General features: G+C 45.8%; 1 protein-coding gene across 3 annotated transcripts in view; it reads right to left on the bottom strand.

Annotated features, from left to right (window-relative positions):
• Positions 1 to 1,806: 1,806 nt before the first annotated feature.
• The window catches only part of NSDHL (NAD(P) dependent steroid dehydrogenase-like), a 30,243-nt gene continuing 18,377 nt past the window's right edge, over positions 1,807 to 13,672 (bottom strand). For 2 of the 3 annotated variants that reach the window (XM_027608265.1, XM_027608266.1), the window contains exons 5-9: positions 10,725 to 10,871; positions 7,033 to 7,161; positions 5,109 to 5,251; positions 3,978 to 4,080; positions 1,807 to 2,914 (exon numbers count right to left, since the gene is read on the bottom strand). In XM_027608265.1, coding sequence (XP_027464066.1) covers positions 2,582 to 2,914; positions 3,978 to 4,080; positions 5,109 to 5,251; positions 7,033 to 7,161; positions 10,725 to 10,871 — 855 coding nt within the window. In that variant the 3' untranslated portion in view covers positions 1,807 to 2,581. The remainder of the gene's footprint in view (positions 2,915 to 3,977; positions 4,081 to 5,108; positions 5,252 to 7,032; positions 7,162 to 10,724; positions 10,872 to 13,672) is intronic. The other variant, XM_027608267.1, reaches the window with a different exon arrangement.

The following is a 13,672-nucleotide window of genomic DNA, read 5'->3' on the forward strand; positions in this document are numbered from 1 at the left end:
ATCATTTCTAACGAGCTCCTAGGGGGTTGCAGAGGCTATGCTTCCTGGGCAGTCAGACTTTCTCCAAGCAGATGGGGGTGACATAGGTCTGAGTCAGGAATGCAGGGCAGAGCAAGGAGCAGCCATAAAAGCTGTCTGGGGTAGGGAGGGTGTTTCCACTGCAATATCAGCTCTAGGCTGTGCCTGTTTTATTCACCACTGAAGCCCAGGCAGTGCCCAACAAACATGTAGAAAGAATGGGTGAATAAAACAAGTGAGCAGGCAAGCGCTTCTCTGAGGAAGTAGAAGATACGAATAGGTTGGACAGTCTGGAGTTCGATGAGGGACATCTTTTGTAGAGGCAGCTGCTAGCATTTTCCCAAGAGAGCTGGAAGGACAAAGCTGAGGGCACTTTGGTCTGCCAGCCTCACTCTTTAGGGCATGAGAGTCTCCTCCTAGCAGTTCTGAAAGCAGAGTCTATCAGTCCTACGCCCTGGCCTCCTCCTCCCTCCCACTTCTCATAGGAAATCAAGCTGCAAGCTCTGAGGTCTTTCCAGGTGCTTCAGCTAAAGCTTCATTTGTATTTCCATGGCTGCATCATTGCCCAGACCTTTGCCATTTCCTATCTGATCTCCCAGGCTCCGCCCAGCGTGGCGACGTAAGTTTCTTGATTTTTGCCCTCCACTGCGTAAACTGTCAGTGGTTTCCCATGCCCATAGGAGACAGTTTAGCTCTCTTGGCTTGGCATCCTCAGCCCTGCTTACCTCTTCAGCCAACCCAACTTCCCACTACTCCACGCCCCCAACCCCAAGCCATGCTGGTCACTCCTGTACTTCACTGAACCCAAGAAAGACAACACGCTGCTAATGAGATTATAAAAAGCCACTGACTCTGAACCCGACCTTTCAGCCTGAAGTGGCACCTACGGGCCTGTACCTACTGACTATTCATTCTTCAAGTCCAATTCAGTGCTGTTACCTCCTCGCTGGAAGCCTCTTTGATGGTCTTGCCTGGAAGCCATGTCTCCCCTCCTTGAACTTACACCACCTTGTCACCGGTGCATCATTTTTTGTCTGGTATTACAGGGGCTTGTGAACGTATCTTGAGCTCCTCTATTCTAAGTACCTTAAGGGCAAAGACCTTGTCTTCTGCTTGTGCTCCCTTGCCCCATCAACATAGCACAGTCTCCCCTCAGGTGGGTGTGGTGTTCCTATCACACAAACCTCATGGCATGTACAATATCTTCACTTTATTCCAGTGTCCCCGGCTGCCTCTCCACCCCTGGACAAAGGCAGAGAAGAAAACAGAAGTCTTTAACATTACATTTTCATTAGTCTGGGAAGAAATCAGGTTCTGTAAGCAGAACATCACCAGAAAACAGAGAACACTGAATCCTATGTGCTTTGCCTTTTGGAAACTGGCCTGTGGGGTTCTATGAGCGTGAGCTGCAGAGAAATAGTCCTTTCTGCATAATCTCACGGAGTTTCTGCCCAAACTCCAAGCAGATAAAGAATGCTCTTCTCTTTGACCTTTTCAATGGCTTACTGTCAACCAGCTCCATGTCCCATGTTAGAAGAGCTACACAGCTGAAATGGCAGGCCACTGGGGCACACTACCACCTTGTAACTAAAAAGGACAATGGGGCTCCGCTGATAAAGAGAGACATGTCAGGACACCTGGGTGGCTCAGTCGGTTAAGTGTCTGCCTTCGGCTCGGGTCATGGTCCCAGGGTCCCGGGATGGAGCCCTGCATCGGGCTCCCTGCTCAGCGGGGAGCCTGCTTCTCCCTCTGTCTGCCACTCTCCCTGCTTGTGCTCTCTCTCTCTCTCTCTCTCTCACACACACGCGTTCTCTGGCCAATACATGGATAAACTCTTAAAAAAAAAAAGAGAGAGAGAGAGAGAGAGAGAGACATGTCCATGAAAGAATGTTTTATGAAAAAACAATGCAGGCAGGCACACCAGCTGTACCGGAGAGAGAACATGGAAGCATATATGGAGGTGACCAACCAGCAGTCTTTTCCCTCTAGAGACTGATGGGGAGAGGGGTAACAATTATTTAAGCTTTTAAAAAGTTTTTGCTTTAAATTCTGCATCTGTTTGAGATTTCACCATGTGTTTAAAACTTCTGCTTTTCTCCTAGGATATGTGTAATATGTGGCTCCTTGAACAGCCTGTGGCTTCTACTCTAGTACTGGTTTGCATGGAAGTAAATCTAGTTTCCCATCATCCATTAGCAAATGGATTGTTTTTTCCCTACAGCTTCCTTGATTATGTAGAAGGATGCTGGAATGATAAGTAACCCGGGAGAGAGGAGGGGTGGGGGTGGGAGGGGTAGGGGAGAGGGAGAGGAGAACACAAAACAGTAGAATATGAAGCTGCCTGCTTTAAGAAATTCAAATCCAATCCGACAAATGGGAGAAATGCCTCCCATTTCCTCCACCCTTGTGGTCATGGAACAGCTCGGTGTGCTCTCATCTAACTGGCAGGAGGAGACCTACCTAAGCTCAGAAGAAAGTCACTTGAAGGAGGTTAGTTTGTTGGTCCACAGGGGAGAGTTAGTAGCCGGGGAAGGCACTGTGAGGGCCCAGTCTCCGGGCTGCATCACTTGACTTTCCGCAGGTAATAAAAACTCCGCACGGTCCTTTCTATAGCGTCATCCATGGTGACCAGTGGCCGGTAGCCCAGGACCTTTTGGGCTCTCTCACAGCTGTAATAGTGGAATGTGCCAGCCAGGGCGACACGCATCGGTGTGAAAGTGGGTTGGAGCTGGATGACAGGACTGACCACCAGCACCAGGAGGGACAGCAGGAGGGCCAGGTAGTAGGCCACCCAGTAGGGGATGTGGTACTTGGGGGCCTCGTAGTTGAGGCCTGTCAGGATGCGGGACAGGAATGTCCAGAAGGGGATGGGTTCGTCATTGGTGATGTGAAATGCCTGGAGAGAGAACAAGAAGTTAGAAAATGCTCCCCAGCTGGCAGGCCACACTTGGAACTTGGAGCTCAGGCATAAGCTGTTGGCTCAGCGGGGACCAATATTTTGGGAAGCCAGTGGCCTCTGCCGGCCTGCCCACCCAGCATCTCCAATCTGCAAATGTCAGCCAGTGGCAGAGATGCTTTTTTGATTTGGGCCGACTTAAGGTACAGACAGGGGAGGTAAGTTTTACCTATGGGCCAGGATTTTTAGGTGAAGCTTAGATTACACTCAGGAAGGTATGTTTGTTAATTTAATTTATGTTAATCATGGTAAAACTCCTTATCTTCATATGCAACAACAGGTCACATGCCATTTCTCAAATGTGCTGTATTTGGTCTAAAACAAAAGCCATACACCCACCCGACCTCCACCACCCTCAGTGTTACAGGAGTGGGAAAACAGCAGAGGTCCAGGAGAAAAACGAGATCCAAAGAGGGGGTTCCAAAGGGAGTAGTGAGAAACAAGGAAGAGGGGGGCCCTGTGAATGGGAGGAGAGGGTGAGGGGGGCCCTAATGTGCTCTCCCCTCTCTGCACGAGAGCTCACCTCCCTGACATGTCCATCCTGCCCACCAGGTGCCAGATGCCAAGAGACTGAGATACATCCACCCCTCCGGAGGGGTGAGAGGCACGAGCAAGGGTGGGCAATGGGAGAGAAATGAAGACACTTCCAGAATGACTGGGAGGGAAGATGAGTAGCAAGCACCCCACTGAATGTACATGGGACCCTGCTGGGAGCAGTCACGTCCACAATGGGTACCCAGGTCCCGTTACATGGAGAACCAGGTCCTGAATGCTCGGTCAATCCCAGCTCATTGGCTCTGGATTTGGGCGGTCCCGAGGGATGTGGCACTGCAATGTCACCACACTCCCTACCACAGGGGATCAACCTCGGACCAATGGGATCCGAAAACAGATCAGCCAGGACCCAGGATCATGAAGGCAATTTGCCAATGAATCCAATCACAGGGACATGCAGTTCAAAGACAGGCAAACGTGCATGGGGCAGGAGGAGGAGGTGCCTTACCTTCCCACTCACGGCCGCATCTTGGGAGAGGTGCTCTGCAGCCAGGATGTGTCCATGCACCACGTTCTCCACAAAGGTGAAGTCCACCAAGTTCTCCCCATTTCTGTGGGCGTACGGGGCATGGTTCCACTGTTAAAGATGTTAAGGGGCCAGGATACCTGGGGCCCTCAAAGGCAGTGGGACATGTAAGGGCCGAGCAAGGAGTCTGAAAGCCCAGTGCCCTGCCTGCCCCATCCTGGCATGGCCCACACTCAGGGCTAAGAGCTCGCTTTGGCCTCTACACCTTTCTACCATCTCTTTCTAATCCCTCAAAGCAAGAAGACAGGGCAGCAGGGAGGCAAGGTGGCAATGGAAAAAAAAAAAAGGAAGGAAGCAAAGGTGTACTGGGGAAACAGCCACATGCTGTCACCACCCACAAAGGCCTCGCCACCTGCACTTTCCTTGAGAAGGAATGTGAACACCTCTACCGGCCTTCCTAGATCCAAGGTGGCCTGGCCCTTGACCCTGTGCCAGTCTTCCCCCTCTCTCCGAGCCTGTTTCCTCAATTTTCAAAAAGGGACACAAATATTTTCCCAGGCTACGTGATGGTATCCTAAGTTGAACAGTGTCCTACCTAAATTCATGTCTCCCTGGAACTTTTGGATGTAACCTCATTTGGAAATAGGGTCTTTGAAGATGTAACCAAGCTAAGATGAGGTCATACTGGGGTAGAGTAGGCCCTAAATCCAATGGCTGGTATCTTTATAAGAGGGAAATTTGGATGTAGATACACAGAAAAGACGCTCACGTGAGGGTGGAGGCAGGGATTAGAGTGACTTGTCTACAAGCCAAGGAACACCAAAGACTGCTGGCCACCACCAGAAGCTGGGACAAAGGCCTGGAACAGATTCTCCCTCAGCTTCCAGAAGGAACCCCCGCTGGCAACACCTTGATTCCAGACTTCTCGCCTCCAGAACTGAGAAAGAATTAATCTCTGTTGTTTTAAGCCCCTCGGTTTGTGGTTATTTGTTGGGGCAGCCCCAGGAAACCAACACAGAGGGCAGCAGAGAAGGCGGCATTAGAAAAGAGCTAACCAAGCAAGACTGATCCTTGTCAGGGGTCACGGAGAAGACCAACTGTGGGCCAACTTACCCAATCACGAACTTCATCTTGCCTTTCCTGGCTGCCTCAATGAGGATGGGGACCAACTGGGGGTCCCTTGGGCCGAAAATGCCATGAGGGCGAATGGCCATGGTTAAGAAATTCCCCTCAGGATCATTGGCACCCAGGACTGCCTGTAAAAGAGCAGAAGGGGCATGTCAGCAGCACCACTTATGGGGGACACAGAGTGTCTGACTTCTGCTCTGGTATAATTTGGGGCTACTTCTCTATCCCATCCACCCATACCACCCAAATTTGAAAACACAGGAGACACAGCTGGGTCAAAACCAGTATGATCAGGGGCTCCTGGCTGGCTCAGTCGGTGGAGCATGTGACTCTCCATCTCAAGGTTGTGAGTTCAAGCCCCACACTGGGCACGGAGCCTACTTAAAACAACAACAACAATATGATCAAAGAGAAAGGCCTGGGTTTGGGTTCCAAGACTGAACTGCACAAATGCAGCCAGGGGAAGATCTGAGGGTTCCAGGTAATGAGTCAGTCATGAGTCTCCTGCCTCTCCTGCCTTAAGTTCCACAGGCTTGTTTCCACCAGTCCTGAGCTGTTCTGCTCAGTTCTGAGTACCACCTCCTAGGAAGGGACTCTGATGAACCCAAGTGGGCCAGGAAGAAGGGACTGAGAAGGTAAAGGGTCTGGGAGAAATAGGTCAAGTCTTCAGATGTGTTCTGTGTCTGAGCCATGGCTGTCACCTGCAGCTCCTGAGCACAGGAGGTGGGAATGTCAGTGCCTTGGATGAGAGTACACAGGGCCCAGCAAAAGCCTCAGTGCTTCTTGGGTTAAGTCCTAGCAGGTGGCAGCTCTGTGAAGCTCTCTGTGCTCCAAGGAGCAGGGTGGCAGAACTTGGAGACAGGACTCCAGCTTACAAAAGGCCCGGCTTCCACCCCTGGATTGGGTAGGCCCTTGTGTCTTCTTGCAGACGTGTTCTCCTGGAACTTTCTGACCTGGAGTGATAGCAAATGGAGGGGAGGCAGCTGGCTCTCAGGCAGCTCAGTGGAATTCACGCCAATTCAGTCCTAAGCTCTAGTTCGATATGTGCTGGCTGCGAAATGCAACCTCAGTGGGTGTGACAAGCTGCAAACACCTGGGAGAGGTACTCACAGCTTCCCCAGCCAAGGCAAGCTGTCTGTGGTCAACGAGCATCCATGGCCTTCAAGTGAGTATGTCCTTATGGTAATATTCTCCTTGGACGTTAGTCCTGGAGCTAGCTGCTGTCAGGGTCCCTGGAGCCCTGGAGTCCAAAGGCTTAGTGCTCGTTACTCAACGCAGACTGCTGTTAAAACCAGGTGCTACCTGGCAAAGTTGGCTTGCCAAGTGGAAACCAGTACCTTACCAAGTACTTTTCCTTGAAATAAAGCAAGATCCTTTCATCGTTTAATTTAAATCAGGGAGGGGGGGCAAGAGTGCCACTAGGAAGGCGTGTTCAAATGAAAACACTTGTGTGTTAAGCCCAAGTTCTGCCTGTGTGCTTGGGATCATCATCAATTGCCTCTGATTTCTATGGCAACTGAGTAACCTCGCGTGGCCTAGAGGTTGAGTGCAGGCTCTGGAGCTAAACTGTGTGGGTTCAGCCACCTACTACTTGCATGACCTCAGGACGAAACTGAATCTCTGTGCATCAACTGTCCTCATCTATAACCTGATGATGATAATAGTATCCACCTTATGGGGTCCTTGTGAAGTTTAAACGAGGTAGTTCCTGTACAATACTCTGAGCAGTGTATGGTCACATTAAGCTATTGTCATTATTTTTAAACTGAATTTCAGCCACAAATTTTACTTCCCAAGTTAGGTATGCAGGCCTGAGAACACTAACTTCATAAATATTTTTCTTAAAAATCTAAGCCATTCAGATGTTCATGGAACTTGCTTGTCACTCAACCAGTTCTCAGGTACATACTCTCTCCTGTAAGATTTTTGTCTCCGTGTAATAGTCAATGGGTTTCACAGCATAAGGGAGGTCTTCGGTTCCATTCTTGATGTTGACACCCTCAAAGATGACACTGGCACTGCTGGTTAAAATGAGTTTCTGGCAGAGGAGAAAGGAAGATTAAAAAAATACAAGTAAGAAATGATCATTACTTAAACAAGCTGATGGTCATACATGAAAGAAAATCAAATGGCACCTGTTCGCAACCCTCATGCAAGCCACCATATAAATGATGTATTGCAATGCTTTGCTTTTCAGGCCTTCTTAAAATAATTCAAAGATCACCATCTTCTTTAGCTACGTGGATTCGAGACACATTCTATTACATTCTAAAACAGTGGATTTCACCTTTTTTCTCTCCTATCACTACTGAGAGATGGAACAGACTTCCATTATTTGTGGTATCTAAGTATGGGAATGATTCCCCAAGGGAGAAGGACAGCCCACAAACTCTGAGGGAGGTATCTGTCTGAAAGAGATGCGTCGTGATTCTGAGACCAACCCTGGCATGTCAGCACATGTACACACGCCCACTTGAGAAATGCTATTTGAAAGGAAATGCTTTCTTACAAGGGTCCCAGCTTCCAGCCCTCTGGTTAAGGGCAGCACATCCAACACTGAACACCATTAGCTCGAATCACAGCTTTACCACTTTTATTCAACATTGTACTGGAAGTCCTAGCAGGTGTGGTGGGTTAAGACAAACAAGGAATACTTTAAAAAGAAGAAACAAAACTGGGCGCCTGGGTGGCTCAGATGGTTAAGCGTCTGCCTTCGGCTCAGGTCATGATCCCAGGGTCCTGGGATCGAGTCCTGCATCGGGCTCCCTGCTCCTTGGGAGCCTGCTTCTCCCTCTGCTTCTCTCTCTCTCTCTCCCACTCTGAGTCTCACGAATAAATAAATAAAATCTTTAAAAAAAAAGAGTTAAAAAAAAAGAAGAAGAAACAAAACTATCACCATTCACAGATGTTGGAAAAGTCTACATAGAAAGCACTATGAACATACAGAAAATTTTACAGTTAGAGTTCAGTGGAACTGGTGAGTACAAAATCAATATACAAAAACCAACTGTTTCTATGCATTAGCAATTAAAAATGTAATATGAAAGATATTATTTCAATAACCAAAAACTAGGTACATAGGGATAAACAACAAGATGTGAAAAACCTTTCTAAAGTAAAGGGTAAAAGTACTGAAAGAGAGAGAAAGAGATTATGTGTCTATGGATACAAAGACTCAATATTGGCAAGGTATCCATGCTCTCCCTAATTGCCTTTAAATTTGATGCAATCACAGTAACAATTCCAACAGGAACTCGACAAGCTGATTCTAAGATTTAGATGGATAAGCAAAGGGCTAAGAATAGCCAAGCAGATTCTGAAGAACATGGTTGGGGGGGTGACTTGTCCTAGCAGTTACTGAGATTCATCGTACGGCTTGCTTAGTGAAGGCAGAGCACAGTGGCACGGGCACAGGCCGAGGCCGCTGGAGCGGAAGAGAGAGCTGGCAACAGACCCGTGCAAGGCACCAACACCTGACATGTGCTGGATGGGGCACTGAACAGAGGGGAAAGGATGGATCACAGAATAAATGGTACTGAACAACAAAAATTCAATTGCTACCTCAGACCATATACAAACATAAAGTCCTGGTGGATTAAAGATTTAAATGTGCAAAGTAACACTTTGAACCTTTGGGGAAAAACCCCACATTAAACAATCTTTTGAGGTCACTGTTATGAAATGTTTCCTAAATACAACATGAAAAGCCATTTTCTTTTTTTTTTTATTCAAGAAAGAGAGGGAGGGATGGATAGAGGGAGCACGAGATGGATGAATCTCAAAAACATAACGTTAGGGGGAAAAAAAGCAAGTTGCAGGAAGATATATTGAATATATCATTTCTATAAAGTTTTTAACATGCAAACTGATAACTTATATTGGCTGTACGTGGAGCATATAGCAATGATAAACCCGAATTCAGAACACTGGTTCCCCATGGGGTGGTGGGGAAGGGCAGCAAAGGCATGGAGAATATGGATACACACAGAACTGTTACTTAAACAGTGTGATGATTACATGGGTGCTATGTCATTCTTGAATCTTTTCTGGATAACTAGGTTATTCCATTTAAAAAAGAGCAGCAGTGAAATTCACTGAGCTCTAGGTATACAAGCATGGTATAGACTAAGGAGTCTGGGATTTGGCATCAGAGTGTCTGATTTGAGTCCCACCTCTTTCATTTACTAGCAAAGAGACATCTCTTAGCCTTCCAAATCTGTTTCCTCACCGGTTAAGTGACATGAGTAGTTCCTGGTTACCTACTGAGGAGCAAATCGGGTGACAACTGCAGGGCAGAGTGTCTTGTCATTTGCAAGGCATAAAGGGGTGGTTTTGACCATGATCCATCCTTTCCAGGGCACTGAGCCCTGAAGAGCTCCTTCCCCACTTGTTCTTGCTGGGCCAGCTGATGATGCCGAGTGCCCCATAAGGGTGATCCTGAGAACCAGCATTTACAACAAAGCATATGTGGAAATTTATATCCCCTCAGGTCTGAGCTATAACAGGTTTCCATTGGTGAAAAGTAAATAGTCTGAAAATAGAGGCAAGGTCTGGAAAATAGTATGGCAGTTCCTTGAAAGGTTAAACATAGGATTACTGTATGATCCAGTAATTCCATTTCCGGGTATTTACCCAAAAGAACTGAAAGCAGAGACTGGAGCAGATATTTATGTGCCTATGTTCCTAACAGCATGATTCACAACACTTTTTCAAAAGTGGAAACAACCCAAGTGTCCATTGACGGATGAGTGGCTAAACAAAATATGGTCTGTCCACAGGATGAAATGTTATTCAGTGGTAAAAAAGGAAATTCAGACACATGCTACAACATGGATGAACCTAGAAGACATTATGCTGAGTGAAAGAAGTTAGACATAAAAGTACAGATACCATATAAGTCCACTTCTTTGATGTCTCTAGATTCATGGAAACAGAACGTAGGATGGTGGGTGCCAGGGGCTTGGAGAGGAGGGGGTGCGGAGCTGGTGCTTAATGGGGATAGAGTTTCAGTCTGGGAAGATGAAAGTTCAGGAGGTGGCCGGTGGGGATGTTTGCACAGCAACGTGAATGTACTCGATGCCACTGAACTGTAAATTAAAAAACAGTTAAGGGGCGCCTGGGTGGCTCAGTCGTTAAGTGACTGCCTTCAGCTCAGGTCATGATCCCAGGGTCCTGGGATCGAGCCCCGCATTGGGCTCCCTGCTCGGCGGGGAGCCTTCATCTCCCTCTCCCTCTCCCACTCCCCCTGCCTGTGCTCTCCTGCTCTCTCTCTGTCATAAACAAATAAAATCTTTAAGAAAATGGTTAAAATGGTAAATTGTATGACATTTATTTAACCACAATAAAAAAATATAAGCAACATCGACATTTTATGGCTCTTTAACCAAAGACTAATAAGCCTTAGGGTCCTCAAATGGTCTATTGCGATGCAGCTCAAATTGGCCCAGCAGCAAATAGGACTCAGTTTCTAGGATCTTCACAACACTTTAAGAAGCAAGCCTGGCTAGGCCCAGGAAGAGAACGAGAAAAATCCTGGCTCCCGCACACTTAGAAAGGGCCATGACATGCTCCCGAGAGCACTCACTCCAGCTTTCCCCTTACCTGAACTCCAGCCTCTTTGCAAGTTTCAATGACATTCTTGGTGCCAATGTAATTCACTCTATAAAAGAGTTCCTTGTTGTTACTGGATGGTGGGGGTGATGCACAGTGGAAAACTGTGCTTACACCTTTCAGAGCTGGGTACAGATCCTGGAAAAGCAAACAAAGACATAAAAAAAAAAAAAATCACTCCCGCTTTAGACAAGTAAACAGCCTCCTCACATTCCCACACTCTAATCTGTGGTATGTAGGTGTCTTGGCCTTTTATAATTCTATAATTAACATGAAAATACATCTCACTATAAAAGATTCAAACAATACAGATGTACCTAGGACGGAAACCAAGTTGTCCCTTCAACTGCCCCTCCGCATTGACGGGTCCCCAGGAAAAACTGGGTTAGGGCATGAGAAACCTGTGGGATCCAGACAAAAGCAATATCTGTACCACTGTACACCATGGGGGTGGGGGTGTGTGACAATACAGGTAAAACTCCTGGGAAAATGAGCTCACAGATACAAATTATGAATCATTTGAAAAAGTTCCACCCCATGAAAGACAGTGCAAATAGCCAATACACAGGAGTATTCCTTTCTGTGAAAATAGATATAGAACAGCAAACTGAAAGGGAATGAAAACACGTCTGTTTAATTTACTGCTAAAAGGAACCAAAACTCCTGGGAGCAATGGCTGACTGCAGATCTGGGGCAGGAAATAGACAAGAAGAGCCAGGAACACCTTGTCAAATCAGAAAGTAAGGAAGCTAGCCAAGACTCCTGGGGTCCTGTTAAAAGGACTCAAGAGTCAACTTGAAGAGGCTCTCACTGTCCAAAGAAGGGACAATTTGATCACCAGGAAGAATAAGAATTTGTTCTGTAAACTAATGAGTACAGGGAAATGGCCAAGCAAAGAACTGAATTAAGAAACAAAGAGAGAATGACAGCATGTCACCATTTTCCGAAACGTTCATTAAGTAATAAGATCTAGGAATGATCATCAATAGATTAACTTAGGCAAAACAAAACAAAGGCAATCATGAATTATGTGCCTAGATTCACTGATTATTAATATTTTGCCATAATTTTCTTGGTGTAGATACACAGACATATGATTTTTTTTTTTCTGAAACCATTCGAGAGTAAGTCGCAGGCAATGCGCCACTTTGCCTCTAAACTCTTTACTACGTATCTTCTAACAACAAAGACATCCTCCTAAATACTACTAAACAATGATCATACACAAGAAATGTAACAGGATAGGACACTCTTATCCAACAGTCTATATACAAATTTCCCCCACTGTCCCAATAATGTCCTTTAAAGGCATTTTTATATTTGGATCCAGGATCCAATCATAGATCATATTATATTTAGTCCTTATATCTCTTCTGGCTCTTTGAATCTGGAACACTCAGTGATGATTCTTGCCTGGAACCATTATTAACATACTGGTTGCAAAATGGTAAAATCCTAATTCCAGCATTCTTCTTACTTTTATTAGCTGGCATTCCTCTGTAATGTAGACGATCGCCTTTATACTAATTTACATGGATTCTTATTTTATTCAGTGCATTACAATCCACTACTATTCTCTTTTGTGAGGCTCAAAAAAATCCCAAATTTGGCCATGGGGGTTCTTGAGGTTGGTTCCTGTGTCCTTTTGACATGTTCCCATTAGTTTTTGAACCCTTTTTTTTTTTTTTTTTAAGTAGGCTCCATGCTCAGAATGGAGCCCAATGTGGGGCTTGAAATACCTGAGCTGAGATCAAGAGTCAGACACTTAACGGACTGAGTCACCCAGGTGCCCCTGAGCGCTTTTTTATTTTGTCCTAAGAAAATGTCTCAGGCTCACTTGGACTACTCCTGCTCAGAGTCCTGAATGGGAGCCCTGGTTCCTTTTATGGGCAATGGTGTCTAGAAATCAAAATCTGAGCATTAGATATGCTGATTGCTATTGGTGCCCCAGAGAAAACTACTGAACCAGAGTCAGATCCAGCTTTTAGTCCATTAGAAATATAGTAATACAAGGCACAGATATGACTTTAAATTTAGTAGAACCCACATCAAAAAAGTAAAAAGAAACAGATGAAAATAATTGTAATGTATTTTAATATAAGATTATCCAAAGTATTATCGCTTCGACATGTAATCAATAGAAAAATCATTAATGAGTTATCTATATTCCCTTTTTCTATTCTAAGTCTGCTTTACTGGACAGTGCAGCCCTAGGTCCTCCAGCTTACAGGAAACACTAGAGAGAGGGACATAGCAAACAAAACCATGGGGACGCAATCTGCAAAATCCAGTCCATGGGAGATGCTATGGGACAATGAATAGTTTAAAATAAACATCAGTTATTCAACAAACAAAATGTGAAGGGGAACTTATAGAAGAGACTTAACTAGTTCAATCAACTTCAACGTCTTAACCTTTTTGGTTCCTTATTTGGAAAGAAATCTACATAAAAATACTTATTAGACATTCAGGGATATTTGAACACAGGCTGGAAATTAAGGACTTGTCAGTATGTTTTAGGTGTAGTCATGGAATTGTGTTTTTAAAACGGCTCCTTTAAGTCTTACCAAAAAAGGTGTGGGGGGGGCACCTGGGTGGCGCAGTCGGTTAAGCGTCAGGCTCTTGGGTTTGGCTCAGGTCTAATCTCGGGGTCATAAGATCAAGCTCCACGCTGGGCTCCGTGCTCAGCGTGGAGTCTGCTTGAGATTCTCTCCCTCTCCCTCTGCCTCTCCCCCTGCTCATGCTCTCTTTCTCTCAAATTAATAAATAAATCTTTAAAAAGGCTCCTTATCTTTTAGAGACAAATACTGAAATATTTACAGAAAAAATGAAAATGGTGCTAGGATTGGCTTCAAAATAATCTGAGGGTGGGGTGAGGGTATAGGTGAGACTAGACTGTCCGTGAGTGGATATAAAACAGGAAATCTATAAAATATTAC

This window comes from Zalophus californianus, chromosome X (genome assembly GCF_009762305.2).
Source record: "Zalophus californianus isolate mZalCal1 chromosome X, mZalCal1.pri.v2, whole genome shotgun sequence".
NCBI classification, from domain to species: domain Eukaryota; kingdom Metazoa; phylum Chordata; class Mammalia; order Carnivora; family Otariidae; genus Zalophus; species Zalophus californianus.